Raw genomic sequence first — 18,239 nt, forward strand, 5'->3', positions numbered from 1 at the left:
AGGAGGGCCAATGGTTTATTCAACAAACAGGAAGCAAGCCCCTGTTAGAAATATTATTCAATACAAATGCCCCTTACTTCTCATCAGTTTTTGAAATGCCTGCATGACAATATATGTTTTGGTCTAACTTCTGCACACATCCCAGCTCTGTTTGCATCCACTGTAAACTGATAGTTGTAGTTGTTCTGCCCAGCAGGGGCCCCTAGTGTACACACAACCAGCCCCCAGTGTAATGTTCAATACAACTTCCCCCCAACCTTCAAATGGGGGCACAAGTATAGATTTATAACACAACAGGGACAACACCAAGGGCAATAATCGATACTATCTACACCAACTAAACGGCAGGGTTTTGGTCATTGAATGAATGAATGAGCAAATAAACAATAAAGAAAAAGGAAATGTGTCTGAACATACTGTGTGCAGTCTATTGTTTTTGTGAAACTGCCATTAATAATTTTAGAACCACGTACTGTAATATTGACTCTATGTAATGTTGACATAAGCAATGCAATAACAAACAATTGCATCAAAAAACATATAGATCTGATAAAAGCCCCTTTATCTGAATAGACTTGATGTTATGAACAGATGCATCATAATGTCTGCAGGCCTCAGGATAGGGCGTCCCAACAAACTCATTCAATTCATACATTTCAAGAGATTTTATTTACACGTCTAATGACACACACATAAACCAATCAAAAACACGTTGATAGGTGCTAGACTATTTGCATAAAAAACAGCATTGTGCCTCTTAAGTCGAGACACAACCAAAAGGAAATCTGGACTTTTGTCTTGTTCGCGGCTCCGCGGTGCAGACTGTGTGCAACCAGGATTAACTTCACACAAACAAGTACAGGACTGGGATTAAAAGACCTTTGAGGTTCATAAGAATGCATGCATTATGTTGTTTTAAATATGTTCTTTTCTTTGTAATCAAGTCGAGGTGTTGTTAAAAGGTGTTTTGCATGCAGGCGTGCTAAATAGCGAGCTAACGTTAGGGGTTTTAAGCTAGCTAGCTAACGTTAGCTTAAATATGAACATCTCGACTGGAAACAAGCTGACTCTATAAAACATGTCGTATTATATAGCTACATACGTCTATCAGTTCAACTTGCCGTCTATTGATGCTTTAAACATTTATCATGAGTGCATTCTTACCTGTTGTCTTTTAATTCTAAATTCCTCTGAATCCGCCATGTTTTAATTATGCTACAAACGCCGCCTTTCAAAACACCCACCCACCTCAGGGGTTAAAGGTCAGGAGAACCCTAACAATAACCTTCTGTACACTCAATGAAAAAGGTAAGCCAGACGGAGAAGGACAAGTTTTAAACAAGGCATCCCCTTAGGTATTTGGATACTTTTTGTAGCTAAGAAACCATCCTATAAACAAAGCGTTTAAATAATGTAAAGACGGCCGTAAAGCCACTCCTGTCTGTGGAAAAGACACAGAAATGAGTGCCTTGAATGCATAGTCTGACGATGAATTAAATAAACCTCGTTATATTTTATGGCACTCCAAGTGCAACAACACATCCCTGCTTTGGGAAATGGAATTCCTGAAAAAATTCTGCGCAAAAATGGGTCAGTACGGTAATTCCAAATAGAATTTAAATAAAATAAAAGAACATCAATTTTTGTAACTTCATCGCATTTGGACTTACGAGTTTCTCTATTCAGCACCATTATGAAACTGATTTTAGTTCAATGAAAAATCAGTGGTTGGAAATATGTAATTTCCATCAGAGTATGAGGGACAAAAAATGACTAAAGTATAATTAAATAAATAAATGTTGGGAGAAATGCATACAATAATGTATAAATTAATAAATAATTAAATAAATGCATCAATAAATATATAAATAAATATATAAATGCTGGAAACAATACATCAATGAATAAATAATAAATACACTTTGTTAATGAAAAAGGCTATTTATATATTTTTACATGTATTTATTCATTTATTAGCATATTTCTACAGTTATATATGTCAATGCATTCATTTCCACATTAATTGAGTTATTAATTTATTTTTGTATTTTTACATTTACACATCTATTTATTTCAGTCGTAAGAGGAAAAGTATATATGTAAATTTGCTTCTGTCTGTTTTTCAAAATTGAGCAATCCTACTTCAGCAATGTTAGAACGGCCCACTTAATTTACATATTTACTTTTCCTTGTACAACATGGACACAGAAATACATAAATAAATGTATGAATATATTTGTTTATATATTAATTTTTATATGAATTGTTGCATTTATTTATATATATTTATTGATGCATTTATTAAATTATTAATTTATTTATACATTATAGTATGCATTTCCCCCAACATTTATTCATTCATTTATTTAGACTTTAGTCATTTTTTGTCCCTCATACCAGAGTAGCTCCTGACCATAGATCGTAAATAGCTCCAGGCCAGCAGAGGGCGAGCTTACCGAATGTACGGCTGCACCGCAACATAGCTTTTCAAATAGATCGGTCGCATTTATTGTATCCATTTCGGTATCTGGCGCATGCTTAGTATAGAATCCGACACATCGGCGCTGCCAGCCTTCTGTCTGACATTACAGACAGCGTCTATGTGAGTGTATTTCTATGTGCGGCGACCCGGAGCTTTCATCGGGGTCAAACAGGCATCCAGACGTTTTCAGGAAGCAAAAGTGGGGAGGAGTTGGGGCTAACATTTGTTGTTGTTGTCACCTGGGCTGAATCCAGACAGCTACCTGTCTGAAAGACTGTCTAGTCAGCGGACCGGCGGAGTGTTTTCTCGGTGTAGTTTTAAGTCTTCTCTCCAGCGGATGAATGGCAATGACGGCAGTGAGAGCGGTGGCAGCGGGGGGCCCGGCGTCTTTGTCCCGGTTTAGAGGAGCGCTAGTGGCGGCTGTGCTGGGAGACTGTGTCGGTGGGGAGTTTGAAGGAGCAGAGGAGGTTCCCATGGAGAGTGTGCTGCAGCATCTTAACAGCCTGGACGACGAGACCAAAGGAAATGGTCAGAGAAAGCAGAAAGAGAAAGGCTATAATACCAGATTAGTCCACTGCGATGCGGATGGGGAGTGGTGGGATTTACATGCAGTTACATGCTAATCGCTAATATTTAACCTACTTTACTCTTCTCCTATGTGGGTTAGGGTTTAGCCTGAAAGGTCTAAAACCACATTATCAGTTAAGTGGGTGACCAACCTTTAGATTATTAAAACAATGTGTTTATTCTGAATGACTCACATCAATAACTCTATAAGGTATTGCAATATGATAAGAAATGTTGACATAACGTACTAATACTAAAAATCTCTAATCTACAGACAAAACTAGAGCCCGACTGATTATTTTAATTGGCCTTTTGTCCTATCACCAATATATCAGTGGAGGCCTCATGGGTGCCAATTTATAGACCTTAGTTCAAAATCTGTGCAGAATCCCTGTAGAAAGTGTTAATATTGAATCTTCATCTTCCTGTGTGTGTAAGGTGTCCTGGAGTACAGTGATGACACGGCTATGGCACGCTGTGTGGTCCAGTCTCTACTCACTCGTACAGGCTTTGATGAGCAGGACATGGCTCGCAGGTAGGAGAGCTTCTTTGTACAGTTTAAGTGTATATATTCTCATTAAGGCTTGTGTTAGCACTTAAAAACACACAGATTGAAACCCTGATGTCTCACCACTCTAGGTTTGCCAAGGAGTACAGTGCATCCCCAGGTCGTGGTTATGGTTCTGGAGTGATCCAGGTGTTGAAGAAGCTGTCCTCCCCTCAGCTCAGCGATGTGTACCAGCCAGCCAGGGACCAATTTAATGGTCGAGGCTCCTTTGGGAATGGGGGTGCCATGAGGGCGGCCCCCTTCGCACTGGCTTTCCCTGACCTGGATGATGTCAAAAGGGTGAGAGTGGCTTCAAATCATCCACCTCTATTGTGTTGTTTCACTTTCACATCTTTTGACCTGAAAGGTTAGACGTCATTTTTGTAACCAGTGAACAAAGAATTTACACATCTTTTGGAAAATGTCTGTAAGCATTTTTTTCTCTTTCACATTTTCCAACCATAAAAGAATAAATGTAGTTTTGTAACTAGTGAATTATGAGCTTACCGTTTTGGGGGGGGAAGTTTAGTTGTGTGTCACACTGCATAATTAGAAGTTCAACAGTTTCAAACACAGGTGCCTTTATTTATTTAGATAGGACAGTGAGGCAAGAGTAAGAAATCTGGGATAGAGAGTGGGGAATGACATTTGGCAAAGGAGCTGCAGGCCGGGCTTGAAGCCGGGCGACCCGCTTGGAGGACTATAGCATCCATGTATAGGATGGGACATGACCCCTAGGCCATCACAGGAACGGGGCACTAAAAAATAATTCACTTGCCCGAAGATTAATGTGTTGCTAGACCAAGTAACCTTAGCTGGACTTAAGACTTTTTTTCAGCATTTTCTCTAAAAAAAGTTTCAAGTTATAGGAATTGCATTTTCATCTCTGCAGTCAACAGTTTTATCTTTGTAATTATTTCAACTTTTCAATATCTTGAGTAAAACTAGCTCAGTAAATTAAAATACATCACTAATGACTGACAGGTTAATTTATTTGTTTTTTGTTTTCTCTCCAGTTCGCCCACCTTGGTGCCATGCTAACCCATTCCTGCTCTCTGGGATACAATGGAGCCGTGCTGCAGGCATTAGCTGTTCACCTTTCCCTGCAGGGGGCGTTAGACCTTCCTCAGCAGTTCATCAGCCGCCTGATCACAGAAATGGAGGAGGTGGAGGCCAACGAGGCAACACGCAACGATGCCAGAATGTGAGTACTTCAGAAATCAAGCCTGGCTTCCTCATTGCTGCTGTACAAATCAGTTTTTATTGAACATTTTTCTAGCTGAATTATCTGTAGAAGTATCCTCATCTTTAAAATTAAAGCACCTGGTAATTAAAATTGGTCAAACACTCAATGAAGTAGTGGCAACCATAAAATGATTCTCTGACTGTGTTTGGTAGAACCATGCACCTTCGTTTGCTTCTGTTTACTTCCAGATGTTCAATGACTAAACCCCTTCCATCTGTTTGATCTATATAGTATTAAAAAAACATTTTCAGGAAACGATTAAGAATGTATACACATCCTTTGACAGATATTATGAAATGTGTCTGTTGGAGTGTTGTTCTGAATGTCTTACTTTATTTTGTACTTTGTGTTTTTTTGTGCAGCCTTAAAGAAGCAGAGAAGCCGTTCTGTGAGCGCCTCCACAGGGTGAGAGACCTGATGGGAAAGAGCAAGGTCAGCATAGAGGAGGTCATTAATGAGCTAGGTCAGTATCTGGTTATCTTCATCCTGACTTTTTCATCAGGCTTTTTTTTTTTTCTTCCATCCATCCATCCATCACTGCCCTGTTGGGTTTTTCTGACAAAACTTTCTGTCTTTTCTTCCAGGTAACGGCATAGCAGCTCTCCACTCAGTTCCGACCGCCATCTTCTGCGTCCTCCACTGCCTGGAGCCGAGGGAATGCCTTCCAGAGAGCTACGGCGGTGTTGAGAGGACAATAGCATACAGCCTGGCCCTGGGAGGGGACACAGACACCATAGCATGTATGGCGGGGGCCATCGCCGGGGCCCACTATGGCATCGAGGCTATCCCACAGTCGTGGATAAAGTGCTGCGAGGGGGCGGAGGACGCACACGAGGATGCAAAACGACTTAAAATGCTGTTCCTCCAGTCGTCACAAGGCGGAGGGATCGGGAAGGGGGAACGGAGCGGAGAGGACTCATCCGAAAGGCGGTCAAAGGCTTCTAACGGCACAGAAAAGAAAACCGAAGCCGACTGATTCTATAGCTGGAGTTTGACAAAAGGACCCTTGAACACAAACCCCAATTACACACAGACACACACTCTGTTACCAGGGAACCTTTTATCTAGAACAATCAACTCAACAGTAAGTTATTTTATTTGTCTAAACAGCTCATAGGCTTTTCCTTTCCATAAATGTATCAACATGTGATGAAATAAAACAAATCCCCTTCTGTTAGAAAACAGAATATTGAAGCTGAACAAGCTAAAAACATCCGAGTGACAACAGACAGAGAAGAGTGACAGTTTGATAACTATCACAGATCCTATACTTTATATTCACAGTACATTATGCACACACACAAACGCTGACTTCTCTCATGCCTGTGCTCCATTCCTTTTCTTGTGTTGAACCATCTTTTGTCATGTGAAAGTTGCACTATGAATTGGCCATGTCTTGTTCTATCCTTTTGGATAACAATTATTTAATAAACTTTTTTTTTTAATCCACATTTTCTGTTTTAATGATCATTTATTTAAATTCAAGATCCAAAAAGGAGGAGGGGTTCAGCTCAATTGAGATGTTTTAGACGTTTTGGAATTTTGACTAAAGGTGAAGTAGTAAGTGTACAACTTCTGACTCATTCTCGGCTCATCTCTGCAAAGTTTTCAACTCAATACACTGTCTTACCTGAATAAAGGCTTAAAATTAAAATTAAAATCTAGCTCTTCTAGACTTTACCATAGGCTGTATGTAAATATAGAAATTAAATGTGTAATGCCAACGCACCAACATGATCCCAATCTTTGTTTTACATGTTGTCAGCTCACAATGTGTTGATCTGTTTTGAACACAAAGTGCAGCTGGGTACAGATGGGATAGTTTCACAAGAATAAAATTAAAAACTGAAGAACTGAACGTGCTGAAATTTTGGCACAGACAGAACAGTTAATCAATAACAAATGAGGTTGTGCCAATTGCATCGGTCCAACATTTTAAAAAACAAGCTGTATTTCCTTTGATACAGTCTCCTGAAGCACAGTTATTGATGTAATATATTTGATTATTTCACACATTTCTTTAACTGAAACATGTTTTATTTGAAATTGCTACAGGCAGAAAAGCTTCTTTTGACATAGTTGTTGTGACGGATCCACTCAGAGTTACTACAGTGTAACATGGAGTGCTTGTGATGTCAGTGAGTTTGTTGCACAGCAGCATTTTCATGACAGAAGCTCCTGTCATGGTGCATTCTCTTCTTGTTTCCCTAAAATCAGAATGTCTATCTATTCAAGGAGCAACATTTAAAGGTGTTTACCAAGTATGCCATTTTCATATATCTTAAATCTTGAATCGATTGCAACAAATATCTATTACAAAAAAAACAATAGACACAACACAGACAGAAACGTTTGATTTCACAAATAAAATGTAGCTTCTTTCCACGTGATCCTTGAAATTAAAAACAAAGCCTTTATGTAACACCAAACTTATCAATACTTATTGAAGCACTCTCCAGGCAGATTGTGGTTACCTGCACTCTTCTGCCACTGTTATAACTGTGCGCCCTGTAATAGTAGAAATGGGAGGTAGTTAGCCAAACCCAGGTGCACTTGAAAAGTAATAAAACTGAAAAAACTCCTTATTTTTTTGATTTTTCTGCCCAAATCAAAGGTTTTTCTCTGCTGGGGCAACCTCTAAGAACAGCTGCAGGAACACAGTTAACTTTGTGAGCAGTCCTGGGCAGAGCTTGTAACGGATGAACGGTACGTATAATATAGCACCACTTAAGACAAACAAAGCTACATAGAGGTATTCAATCTGAGGGTCGTCTATGATAGGGGCCAGCACCAGGAATACTGCTGCGATGAGGACCAATATGGGGAGGATAATCGGCACCTATGGAGAGATGAAGAGACACACACAGACTGAGTCTCACCCTGTTAACAAATTAAAAATCTTTGTGTTTCATGATGGTGTTTCATGATGGTGTTGTGAGAGAGTGTGTGTGTGTGACACAGACCTTATACGGCCTCGGGAGCTCTGGCTTCTTAATCTTGAGATAGAGAAGTCCCGACAGGGTGATGGCGTAGAAAAACCAAGCAGTGAAACTAACATCACAAATAAGAGGAATGTCAAACATGTAAATATTTTTTTTACAACTAATACATACAGAAATCATTACAAATAAGGTTATACAAAGAAGACTGGGCTTTCACCTGAAGAAGTTGACAATACTCTGAAAGTCTCCTGGGATCAGCACGATGAGAGAGACGATGGTTGTGAAGATCAGGGCTGGAGACGGAGTCAGTCTGCGGACGTGAGCCATAGCCAGAATATCTGGCTACAAAAAGAAACACGAGTCAGGGTGAATCTCTGAATTCTTATACTGCACAATTACACAATATATCGTACTGTGTTTCCTCATACAGTGAGCAAGAGATTTTTTATTTATTTACCTCAACTGCAGAGGGAACAAAGCCTTTAGTTAAAGGTGTTGCTTTGAGAGTTTTCCATTGTAAAAACTATTTCTTCCTTCATCTGTTTCATATTTAAAGTCCTCTAGAGTTTCACCCATAGACTGTTTGAAACATGGACATTATGTCAGGGATGTCACCCACTGGCCTCTGAAGAGGTGTTTCATATAGACCAACAATGGTGGTTGGCATGTTGGAAATATCTAGCTCTAACTTTGGATCAGTATAACAAAAGGGAAAGGGGTGGAGAGGAAGAAGGCTTTTAGCATCCTGGCAGACAGCTACGACGCGCCTACCTGGCAGTCAAATCATCCACGCTCCCTAATTATGGGTTAGGGCTGAAATATCACCAAAATGGATGGGTTTTTGAAGAAAATCACTCCCTGTACAGTTTTACCAATACAGAAATTAGCTATTCAGTCACTAAACATTTTGAACCAGGCTGTAGGAGCGTATTTCTGCTGTAAAAGGCGACATTTTAACATGGGATCAAACAGGGATCCGTGGTTTTTGAAGGAAGCATTAAGTAGACACACTGGGAAATGCCCTTCCACATTGGCCTCATTTTTCCGCACCAGAGGTTGCTGCTAAGTTTCAATGTAAAGAATCATTTAATTTCTTATCAAATGTAGCTACTGCTACTTAAAGACATGTTACAAAAAGCAACCTTTTGGAATTTAACATTTTTCCCCCCTGTGTTTTTCCTCCCACAGGCTTTTTAAGACTGACCCTTCATTTGTTAATTTGAACACTATTTGTTGGCCTTACTTTTCTTTTTGGACCACCAGCTAGTATTTGAGGAAACACAGTATAATCATAAGGAGGAGGAATCTCACCATATGTCCTTCCCTGGCAGCAACGAAGCACACACGGCCACCGCTGAAGAACGTACCATTCAAGGAACCGAAAGCAGAAAGTGCTGCAGCCAATGACATGATCCAGCCCCAGCTGCCTAACACCTTATTCCTGTTGAAACATTTTAACATGCTCACAAATACTCCCACATAGTCATTTCCAACTTTTAAAATCCACTTCGGCTATCTAATTAGTTTTTCCTTCCCCGCTGAACATAATTTTTAGTGATTTCAAATTTGTGTCTTTTCTGTTTGTTAACAGTGCAAATAAGTATTTAATAACCTACCTGCATGGTACAGTCTTTTGATTTGCTCTTATTGTAGGCCAGTGACAGATGTGATTTAAGGGTAACTCACTTATTCAAAAATCAAAATAACTATGAATTTATTCACATAATAATACAACATTTTTTATTATAAAATTGCAACTTCATTCTGGTAATATTCTGATTTTAATCTCTTCCACTTCGTTTTCATAATATTACAACTTTATTCTTGAAATCTCTGACACTTTTCTTTAAAATGGCCTTCATATTCCATTAAAAATAAAAATTCTGAAAATGTAAGACGCTAACCATTTTGCTAAGAATATTTATTCGGATTAAGATCATGCTACATCACACTTCGATTGACATTCGCTGGCTGTAGGACACAGCATGGGGGCATGTGAAAGACAGCATGGTGAAGGTTTGTTGTTGGATCTCTCAGATTTAGAATATAAAGAAGAATCTCTGTCATCTGACCATTATTCAATTTAATTGGTCACTAAATGGTTAGTTAAGAAATGCTTTGCAACTCATATTACTCCTGAGGGTAAGAGTTAGCACACACAGTTAGCAATGTTAGCTTAGATGCTACTTTGGTGTTGTAAGCATCAGGCTTTGCAAACTTCTTACATAGTTAGAAGGCTATTTGGTTTTAGGTTTGCTGTCTGCTTTAATATCAGAAGAGTCTTGTCTACATGTCTACCAAGTCCCTGATCGTTCTGCCTGAACCTGTGATGTAAACATCAGGCGTAGTCTTACCCCCAGGTCACTGCTACTGCAGTGGAAGACATGAGCTCTTTAGGCGTCATTACTGTCAGGTAGCTCACATTCACCAGCAGATACAAACCAGTCACCAGGGAAATGGCTATTATTACCGCCCGGGGAAGATTCACCTGGAAGAAAAAAAGGCAAAAGGCAAAATCGTTCATATATTTTAGCCAATATGTACCCACTTGCATGATGGATGTTTGATAGAGTCACCCTTGTGTAACGGATTGAGCCAGGAGTCAGGTCAAGTAGAATGAAATAATAAAAACTTGGACTGAATAACACAACCTTTACTTGAGCATGCCAATGATTAATTACATCCAACCATCTTCAAAAATGTATTAAAAGATCTTTCAAGTAAATATTCCATTTATTTGAATGTTTCCTAGTTCTCCATACAAAAGGTTATGACCTGTATAATACAGCACTTTCCTTAAAAGGTGTTTTAGTCTATTATGATATAACATATTGTATATTATATCTGTTGTGTATGTTTATAACACTTACAGCTATATATTTTTAACTCCATGAAAAAGCCTGACAAGGGGCAATTAGTTACAATCTTAAGAACATTTTGTAGATGTTGAACTGCATCGCCTGCAAAAAGAGATTAATCAATATAAAAGATAACTAAGTCAAAAGTTAAAGAGCTTACATTTTAGCAAAAGGGGATTTTAGGTGCATAATGAACTCTGTTTGTAAAGTCTGTCAGTAATATTCTGCACAGTAGATGCAAACATTTTAGATCAACCACTGTTGTTTAAAACATTAAGCTGACGATACTGTAACTTCTGAATTTCAGTAAAAGTAAGCGCTATCTTGAAAATGTTTAACAAATGTCAAGTATCATGAAAAGCTTTATGTCCCATTTCTTATGAAGTATCTAATTCCCACAACAAGGCGGTTAGTAGATCACAATATTTTAAAGCAGAGTCTTAATGCATTTGCAATTTATATTTGGAAAGATGTCTAAAATTAAATTTAGTGTAGTTTATTATTTCTTCAACTTCTAGCAGGTAGCATAAATTCCCTGGTACACCTCTACAGTCAGTGTGTGTATTTAATTCACTAAACTATACCTGGAAGAGTTTGCTTGCCTTGAAGAAGCTTTGTGTTGTCATTATTTTACAATTGTTGAAATGTATTTTTGTGATCTTTCAACTGCTGCTTGTTGATATAACTTTATGTTCTACTATCTCTGCACACATGATAACAACACTGGCGGTGAAACACCTTCATCAGTGAGATAAGAGCACAATTGCGGCAATTAAAATGTTTTCTTCTTTAAATTCAACCCTGAGTATTTATATGTTACGTTGCAATGACACTTCAGTTAGAGAATAATTTCAGCATTTTAACTTCAGTTCAGAACTCGTAGACAGTCAATAGATTGATCAATTATTGACATTACAAACCCAGCATTTAGCATTAAAGCCACAACCTTTTTAATCCTCCCGGTTTGGCATGAAGAAATGTGCCATGTCAGGTCACGAAAGGGACATTTTTTTTTGGCAAAGAAATCTTTTGTGGACACAAACATGTAAAATCCAGCTTCTCACAGTCTCACCTCTGGTCTTTTGAGCTCTTCAGTTACATAGTTCAGGTTGTACCATCCAGCATAAGACCATAAACCTTGATAAAAAGCCATTCCTAGAGTGCTCAAAGAGTACCGAGTGCCTTTAAAAGCGTTCTCAACTTTTAGATTTTCCACAATGACATTGTTGTTCTGTATGGCCTTCACTATGCCTCCAATTATAATAAAAGTCAACGCTAGCACCTTGGCCACCAAGAAGACCACCTGGATCTTAATGGCCACACGGACATTTAAGACGTTTACAAAGGCAACAACCAGAATAGCCACAGCTGCAGCACACTTCACTACGATCTGAGGAGGAAGGCAATCTGTATAAAAAGGTGCTGTGACATACTCTGCAATGCTTATTGCCATAGCTGCAATGCCGAATGGCCTCACAACCAGGATGAAAGTGATCGCAGCAAAGAAGGCAGGGCATGGTCCATAGATCCTCAAGATGTAGATGAAGTCCCCACCAGATTCAGAAATGATGGTCCCAATCTCGGTGTAGCACAGGGCTGCAGTCATGGCTACAACTCCTGCAAGAGCCCAGATCACCAGACTCGCACCAGGGCTTCCCACATAGCCCAGTACAAACTGTGGTGACATGAATATACCAGATCCAATCATAGTTCCTGAAACAAGTGCTACACCGCCAATCAGCCCTATTTCCCGTTTCATTTTCAGGGCTTCGGGTTCTTTGTCAGCCATGGCGACGTTAATCAACAAGCACAAGATGAAGATACTGTAGTTGTTTTTCACCCTGACAGTGGAAGCACCCAGGAATAAGAAAGATAAGGAAGACGATACAAATCTAAATACTGTAATAAACTATTTTTGAAAAAGTTACTGGCCAAGAGGCACTAAAAGAGCCTCATAAAAAAACATGTTAAATATTAACATATACTGTATACTTGATATGATCTGTATATCCCTACTTTCTGAACATGTTCACTCGTATGGACTGCAGTTTTTCTCAAACATCTGCCTTTGTACTCGTTGTGATCTACTGTCCAGCATTGCTTTTAGATGTAACCTAAAGAATATCGATTACTTGTTTTATTCAGTTACTGATTGTTTACCAAATGTAAACAATAAGCATTATATGATGAACCACAGTCTTTGCAGATAGTAAGTACTTGATTGCAGAGTAAAAGTAGACATATATCAATCAAACAGCATCACTGTATTTTGATCATTCGTTGAAAGTAAACGGGGAAATTCTTACTTCTGGATGTTTCAACTCCTCAGTTAAATAATTCAGAGTGTTCCAGCCATCATAGGACCACAGGCCCTGGTAGAAAGCAATTCCAATTGAGCTGACACCAGTATTTGTTCCCTTGAAAGAGTTATCAAAATTTTCATTGTGTCCCTGGAAAAGCATCACAATACCTCCCATTATGATCACCGCCATTGTCAGCACTTTGACAGCCATGGAAACCACCTGGATGATGGTGGCCAAGCGGACACTGAGACAGTTCACTATGGCCAGCACCAGGATACTCCCTGCAGCCACGCACTTCACCACCAGTGTCGGAGGGGTACAGCCATTGTAAAAGGGGGCCACCACATATTCTGCAAAGCTCAGGGCAATTCCTGTGGCACTGGCAGGTCTCATGACAATGACGAAGCTGAAGACAAAAGTGAAGGCCAGCACCCTCCCAGACGTCCGCAGGATGTAGATGAACTCTCCTCCAGACTCTGGTATCACTGTTCCCAGTTCAGCATAGCAGAGCCCCCCAAGCATGGCAATTATCCCACAGCAGGCCCATATAATAAGGCTGGCCCCAGGACTGCCTATAGTCATTAGAACATACTGGGGGGAGATGAAGATCCCAGAGCCCATCATGGTTCCAGCGATGAATGAGACAGCCCCAACTATCCCCACTTCTCTCTTCAAATTGAGTCCTTGTCTGTCACTCTCCATTGTCTGAGGATATCTGCTTCTTTGAAGAAAACTGGACATGCAGGGAGCTGACTAAAGATTAACAATTAACTGTTGGGTAACATTAGAGCCATGTCCTCAATAAAAGGCTAAATCACCCTTCAACAGCCGCTAAACAAGGCGTGCTTGTCATAATGGTAAACATTCATTTTTCCTTCTCAAAGATATGACACTCTTGACCACATCACTGCAGACACCCCATCAATAAACCTGTAAATCTCTATCTTATTCGTCTCGTCTCGACTCGTGAGCAAGAGTATCCTAAGATATCTGAACTCCTTCACCTGAGCTTCACCTTGGTTAACTAGGTTTCCATACCCAACGTGATACCTTTATGTCAATATTACAGAACCTACAGCAGTTTTTAGTCCAGCTACACAAGTACCACAAAGAATGTCTCCGCTATTCAGCTCCTTACAGTGGCTCCCAGTTACTGCTCACATCAGATTTAAAACTCTGCTGCTCGCTTACAAAACAGCGACAAAACTCCTCCTTACTTTAACTCTCTGATCCAGGTCTACACTCCCTCCCGCCCACTACGCTCTGCCAATGAAAGGCGTCTGATCCAACCTTCACAACAGGGTCCTAAGTCTCTGACTAGACTCTTCTCCTCTGTTGCCCCCCCGGTGGTGGGGCAACAGAGTCCCTCTGCACCTTTAAGAAAAAGCTAAAGACCCAGCTCTTTCATGAATACCTACTAACTTAATGATGATGGTCTCCATATTATTGATGATGATGATGGTAATGACGATGGTTTTTGTTTGATAACGATGACTTATAAGATGGTTTCTATACTGATTAGAGCTCTCAAGAACTGCCGTCAATGTTGTGCTTTGCCTCTGGTCACTTCCTGTCAGCACCTGTGTGTCCAATCAGACTCAAAGCTGATCATTTGCTCTTACTGACATTGTTCCCTTTTTTCTAGATCCTTGCTTGTGTTGTACTTACTCTCTGATGTACGTCGCTTTGGATAAAAGCGTCTGCTAAGTGAGTTGTAGAATTGTAGAATGTGGCAATGGCCCAAGACAACCCAGAAGATACAGTTGCTCAAGTCCTCAAATCACCTGACTAGATGGGTAAACTCCAATATCCTTTGTAGCTTTGCGAGAAGAAAGTTATGGTCCACTGGTGAATTACCATGAAGAGTCAGCAATTGTGGCAGCATTGAGATGTTTAGAACCTGCCTCACAGCAAGTCAGTTCTCGGATCAAATTTCTTTCAGTGTAGAGTTTGCATTTTCTCTATGCATGCTTTGGTTCTCACTAGGACCTAGAGCTACCCTGTGCACCTAGAGCTTTTTCTAATTTAACTGGTCACTCAAAATGTGTCAGCACTCTGATTGAGTGGTAACCTGTCCGGCGCATGCCTTGCCTCTCTCCCAATGTCAGCTTGGATTAGCTCTTGTCCACCCCAAATAAATGAATCATTAATAAAAAAAATATTTTCTAGCACCCTGCTATAAATGTCCTCAGGAAGACTGAACAGTGCTATGCTCCCACGACCACATGGTCCCATAATAACTAGTGCATAACTATGCACCAGAATAAGAAAGTGAACTAATGAACTATCAATTACATTAACTGATCAAATAAAAAGTAACAACATTTGATTAACAAAGAGTCCCTAATGAAAGTGATGAAAGAGTTCTGTTGGCCTGAAACAGCAGGTCACGTCGTAAAGAAACCTCCTAGAGTTACTTCTTACAAGTTTACATGTGGCCGGTTTAACCAGGGAAGGTGGCATAACAGGGACTGCTGAAGTGACAGCGTTTATTAGGCATATTAAATACCATCATGGGGTTTTTCAAGCAGATTCTCAGTTTGCTCACTCTTCCTGCAGCACGCACACAACCAGTTTTGGATAGTTGCAGCAGTTACTAAAGTCCCCTTTAGTAATAGCAATCGTGGGAAGATATGAAATTCACATACATTTATTACTTTTTTGGTTTAACAGCAAATGAACAGGCATAATGCCGCAGATGATCAAGAGCAAAACTTACTCCGTTTGGTTAAGAAACCTGATGGAGGACAGAATACTGACCTTAAAATATTACAAGTGTTGTCAAGACAAGGCGGCAACCTCCAATATTTTGGTCCAGACGAATCATTTCTTTCTTGGTACACACTGCACAGGGGTGGTTGTTTTTTTATAAATCATCCATTTTAATCATATGAAGGCCAAAAGTTATGCATACTTTTTCATGCGCATCTACTACACCTCAGCATGGGGTCGTATTCACAAAGAGCTGCTTTAGTGACAAAATTTTAAGAAAATTCTTAGAATCAGGAAATAATTTTCCCTCAAAGTTAGGACTAGATCCTTGTAAAGATAAAAGTTATTCACAAAGTGTCTTAGCCCTGAAGAGAGCTCCTAAGGTGTAAAACTGTGAGGAGGACTTTTAACAGGATGAAGAGTTTCTCAAGCTGCGGAGAAATGTTCTCCAAACACCCCTTGTTGTCTCCTCCTCACTGTTATTCTATGGCCAATAGTCATACTTTATAACATGTTGATAGTAGTTTGAAAAGTGTGAACAATAATTGAATTGAATCATCTCTGTGTGGGTGGTCTGGTGGTTTCAATTATTCACTTGGTAGCTATAAACATTAATCCATCATCTATGCATCACTGTCTTCGACCTCTGAAGATACTTTTATTACTTTATTGTTTTAGTGTGGTGGTCAGGTGGACGATGTCGACCAGCTTTCCTCTTCTTGGTTACTCAATAACTCCTTCGGTGCAATAACACTAAATCCCCACATACCCTTTCACCTACCTCTGGACGTTTTAGCTCTTCAGTGACATAATTGAGGTTGTTCCAGCCATCATAGGACCAGAGTCCCTGGTAGAAAGCAATACCAATTGGATTGATGCCAACATTGGTGTTTTCAAAGGAGTCCTCGAAGGTCTCAGTGTGACCTCTGATAAGCATCACCACACCTCCCACTATGATGACAGCCAGGGACAGAATCTTGGCTACCATGAAAAACACTTGGAGTGACATGGAGAGGCGTACATTGAGGCAGTTCACAATGGCGAGCACCAAAATGGCAGCAGCAGCCACACACTTCACCACCAGTACTGGAGGCAGGCAGTCTGAATAGAAAGGGGCCACGACATACTGGGCAAATCCCAGTGCCACGCTAGCAACACCGGCAGGTCTCACAAATAGGACAGAGCTGAAGATTAACATAAAGGCGACGACTGGACCGGAAGTCCTGAGGATGTAGATGTACTCCCCCCCAGATTCTGTTATGACGGTGCCCAGCTCAGCGTAGCAGAAAGAGATCATTATCACCAGTACACCACAGGCGGCCCACACTACTAGGCTGGCTCCGGGGCTGCCAATGGTGGACAGCACAGTCTGCGGGGTCATGAAGATCCCAGATCCAATCATCGTCCCTGCGATGAGGGAAACGGCTCCCATCAGACCTACTTCCCGCTTCAGGGTGAGCTTCTGCGTCTTGTCCTCCATGATCACAGCAGAGTGTCTGCTGTCAAACAACCTTTTCCAACAGAGTCACTCTGTAGCAACTCAGGGAGTTAATAATTATGTGCTTTGCTCACACAATGGACAGTTTTATTAGCCTGTTTTCCCTTATCTTTTTAGAATCTGGGTTAGCCGTAATCTTTTTGGCTCTGCTACCTTTGGTTTTTAAAAAAAGTTCAAAGGCGCAGTCCACCCAGGTAAGCTGGGCTCTGAAACCTAGAAGTGAGACCTCAAAGATCCTCTAACTCTATTCTCCTGCTTTACAATCTTTGTTATTTTTGTGCTTTTTAAGTCTGTATTTGACAATGAAATTGAATAATATTCATGGAGATTGCATCATGGACATCATGGATGGCTTGCCTGAACAACACCCCCCACACCCCCTTGCTCCATATCCCTCTTCCTGCATTTTATCCCATCTCTCCCCCTATCCCTTTTCAAGCCCGGCGCAGTCTAGGCCTGTGAAGACTGTTTCGTCATGAGCCGGGGATCCGGCTGAAGATTTCTGCCTTTTAATAAGGCAGTTTTTTCTTACCACTGTAACTTTTGCTGCTTTGCTAAAGTGCTCATGATGGATAGGCCGGGTCTTTGAAATATAACAATGAGTAAGGTCTTTTACCTGCTTTTTGTAACATAACAATGAGTAAGGTCTTTTACCTGCTCTTTTGTAATGTTAACAGACAAAGAGTAAGGTCTTTTACCTGTTTCCTGTAACATAACAATGAGTATGGTCTATTACCTGCTTTTTGTAAAGTGTCTCGAGATAACACTTGTTATGAGTTGATGCTATACAAATAAAAATTGATTGATTGATCACTATAATGTCATAAGAAGAATTACATCATAGGAGGACTTTGTCTGCACCTGAATGGCTTTTTAAATACTCTCTGTGTAGCATCGGGTATTGGGGTAACAGTTCAGCCTTTAAGTACTCTGATGGTACAAATAGTACTTAGGTACAGCAGAGATTGCACAAAGGTGGTCCTATAACAACCTGGTGGTTATTCAGTGTAGTTCTCCTTTGAGTGAGGACACCAATAGTTTCTGCTTCATTGCTATTGAAGACGGTTGTATGTTTAGTGACACA

The 18,239-nt window shown here is 40.2% G+C and overlaps 3 protein-coding genes across 6 annotated transcripts in view; 1 reads left to right on the plus strand and 2 right to left on the minus strand.

Annotated features, from left to right (window-relative positions):
• LOC109990850 (zinc finger MYM-type protein 4-like) overlaps window positions 1-1,739 on the minus strand; it is a 34,067-nt gene extending 32,328 nt beyond the window's left edge. Inside the window, exon 1 of the mRNA XM_020643092.3 lies at window positions 1,165-1,739. Coding sequence (XP_020498748.1) covers window positions 1,165-1,203 — 39 coding nt within the window. The 5' untranslated portion in view covers window positions 1,204-1,739. The remainder of the gene's footprint in view (window positions 1-1,164) is intronic.
• Window positions 767-6,293, plus strand: adprs (ADP-ribosylserine hydrolase). Of its 2 annotated transcripts, none has more exons than XM_029279187.2 (6): window positions 767-886; window positions 3,488-3,584; window positions 3,689-3,896; window positions 4,613-4,800; window positions 5,205-5,305; window positions 5,427-6,293. In XM_029279187.2, exons 2-6 carry the CDS (start codon window positions 3,517-3,519, stop codon window positions 5,816-5,818), a joined length of 957 nt encoding a protein of 318 aa, XP_029135020.1. In that variant the 5' UTR covers window positions 767-886; window positions 3,488-3,516; the 3' UTR covers window positions 5,819-6,293. The 2 variants fall into 2 exon arrangements, with proteins under 2 accessions (XP_029135020.1, XP_020498758.1); XM_020643102.3 differs by lacking the exon at window positions 767-886 and adding an exon at window positions 2,574-3,010.
• zmp:0000001267 (b(0,+)-type amino acid transporter 1) lies at window positions 5,888-17,174 on the minus strand. Of its 3 annotated transcripts, none has more exons than XM_020643101.3 (6): window positions 16,439-17,174; window positions 10,139-10,272; window positions 9,096-9,225; window positions 8,002-8,126; window positions 7,806-7,893; window positions 5,888-7,681 (listed from the first exon to the last, which is right to left on the minus strand). In XM_020643101.3, exons 1-6 carry the CDS (start codon window positions 17,135-17,137, stop codon window positions 7,451-7,453), a joined length of 1,407 nt encoding a protein of 468 aa, XP_020498757.1. In that variant the 5' UTR covers window positions 17,138-17,174; the 3' UTR covers window positions 5,888-7,450. The 3 variants fall into 3 exon arrangements, with proteins under 3 accessions (XP_020498757.1, XP_020498756.1, XP_029135019.1); XM_020643100.3 differs by lacking the exon at window positions 16,439-17,174 and adding an exon at window positions 12,949-14,137; XM_029279186.2 differs by lacking the exon at window positions 16,439-17,174 and adding an exon at window positions 11,715-12,868.
• Between the last annotated feature and the right edge of the window lie 1,065 nt (window positions 17,175-18,239).

The sequence above is a fragment of the Labrus bergylta genome, chromosome 18, assembly GCF_963930695.1.
Source record: "Labrus bergylta chromosome 18, fLabBer1.1, whole genome shotgun sequence".
In the NCBI taxonomy this organism is placed as follows: Eukaryota; Metazoa; Chordata; class Actinopteri; order Labriformes; family Labridae; genus Labrus; species Labrus bergylta.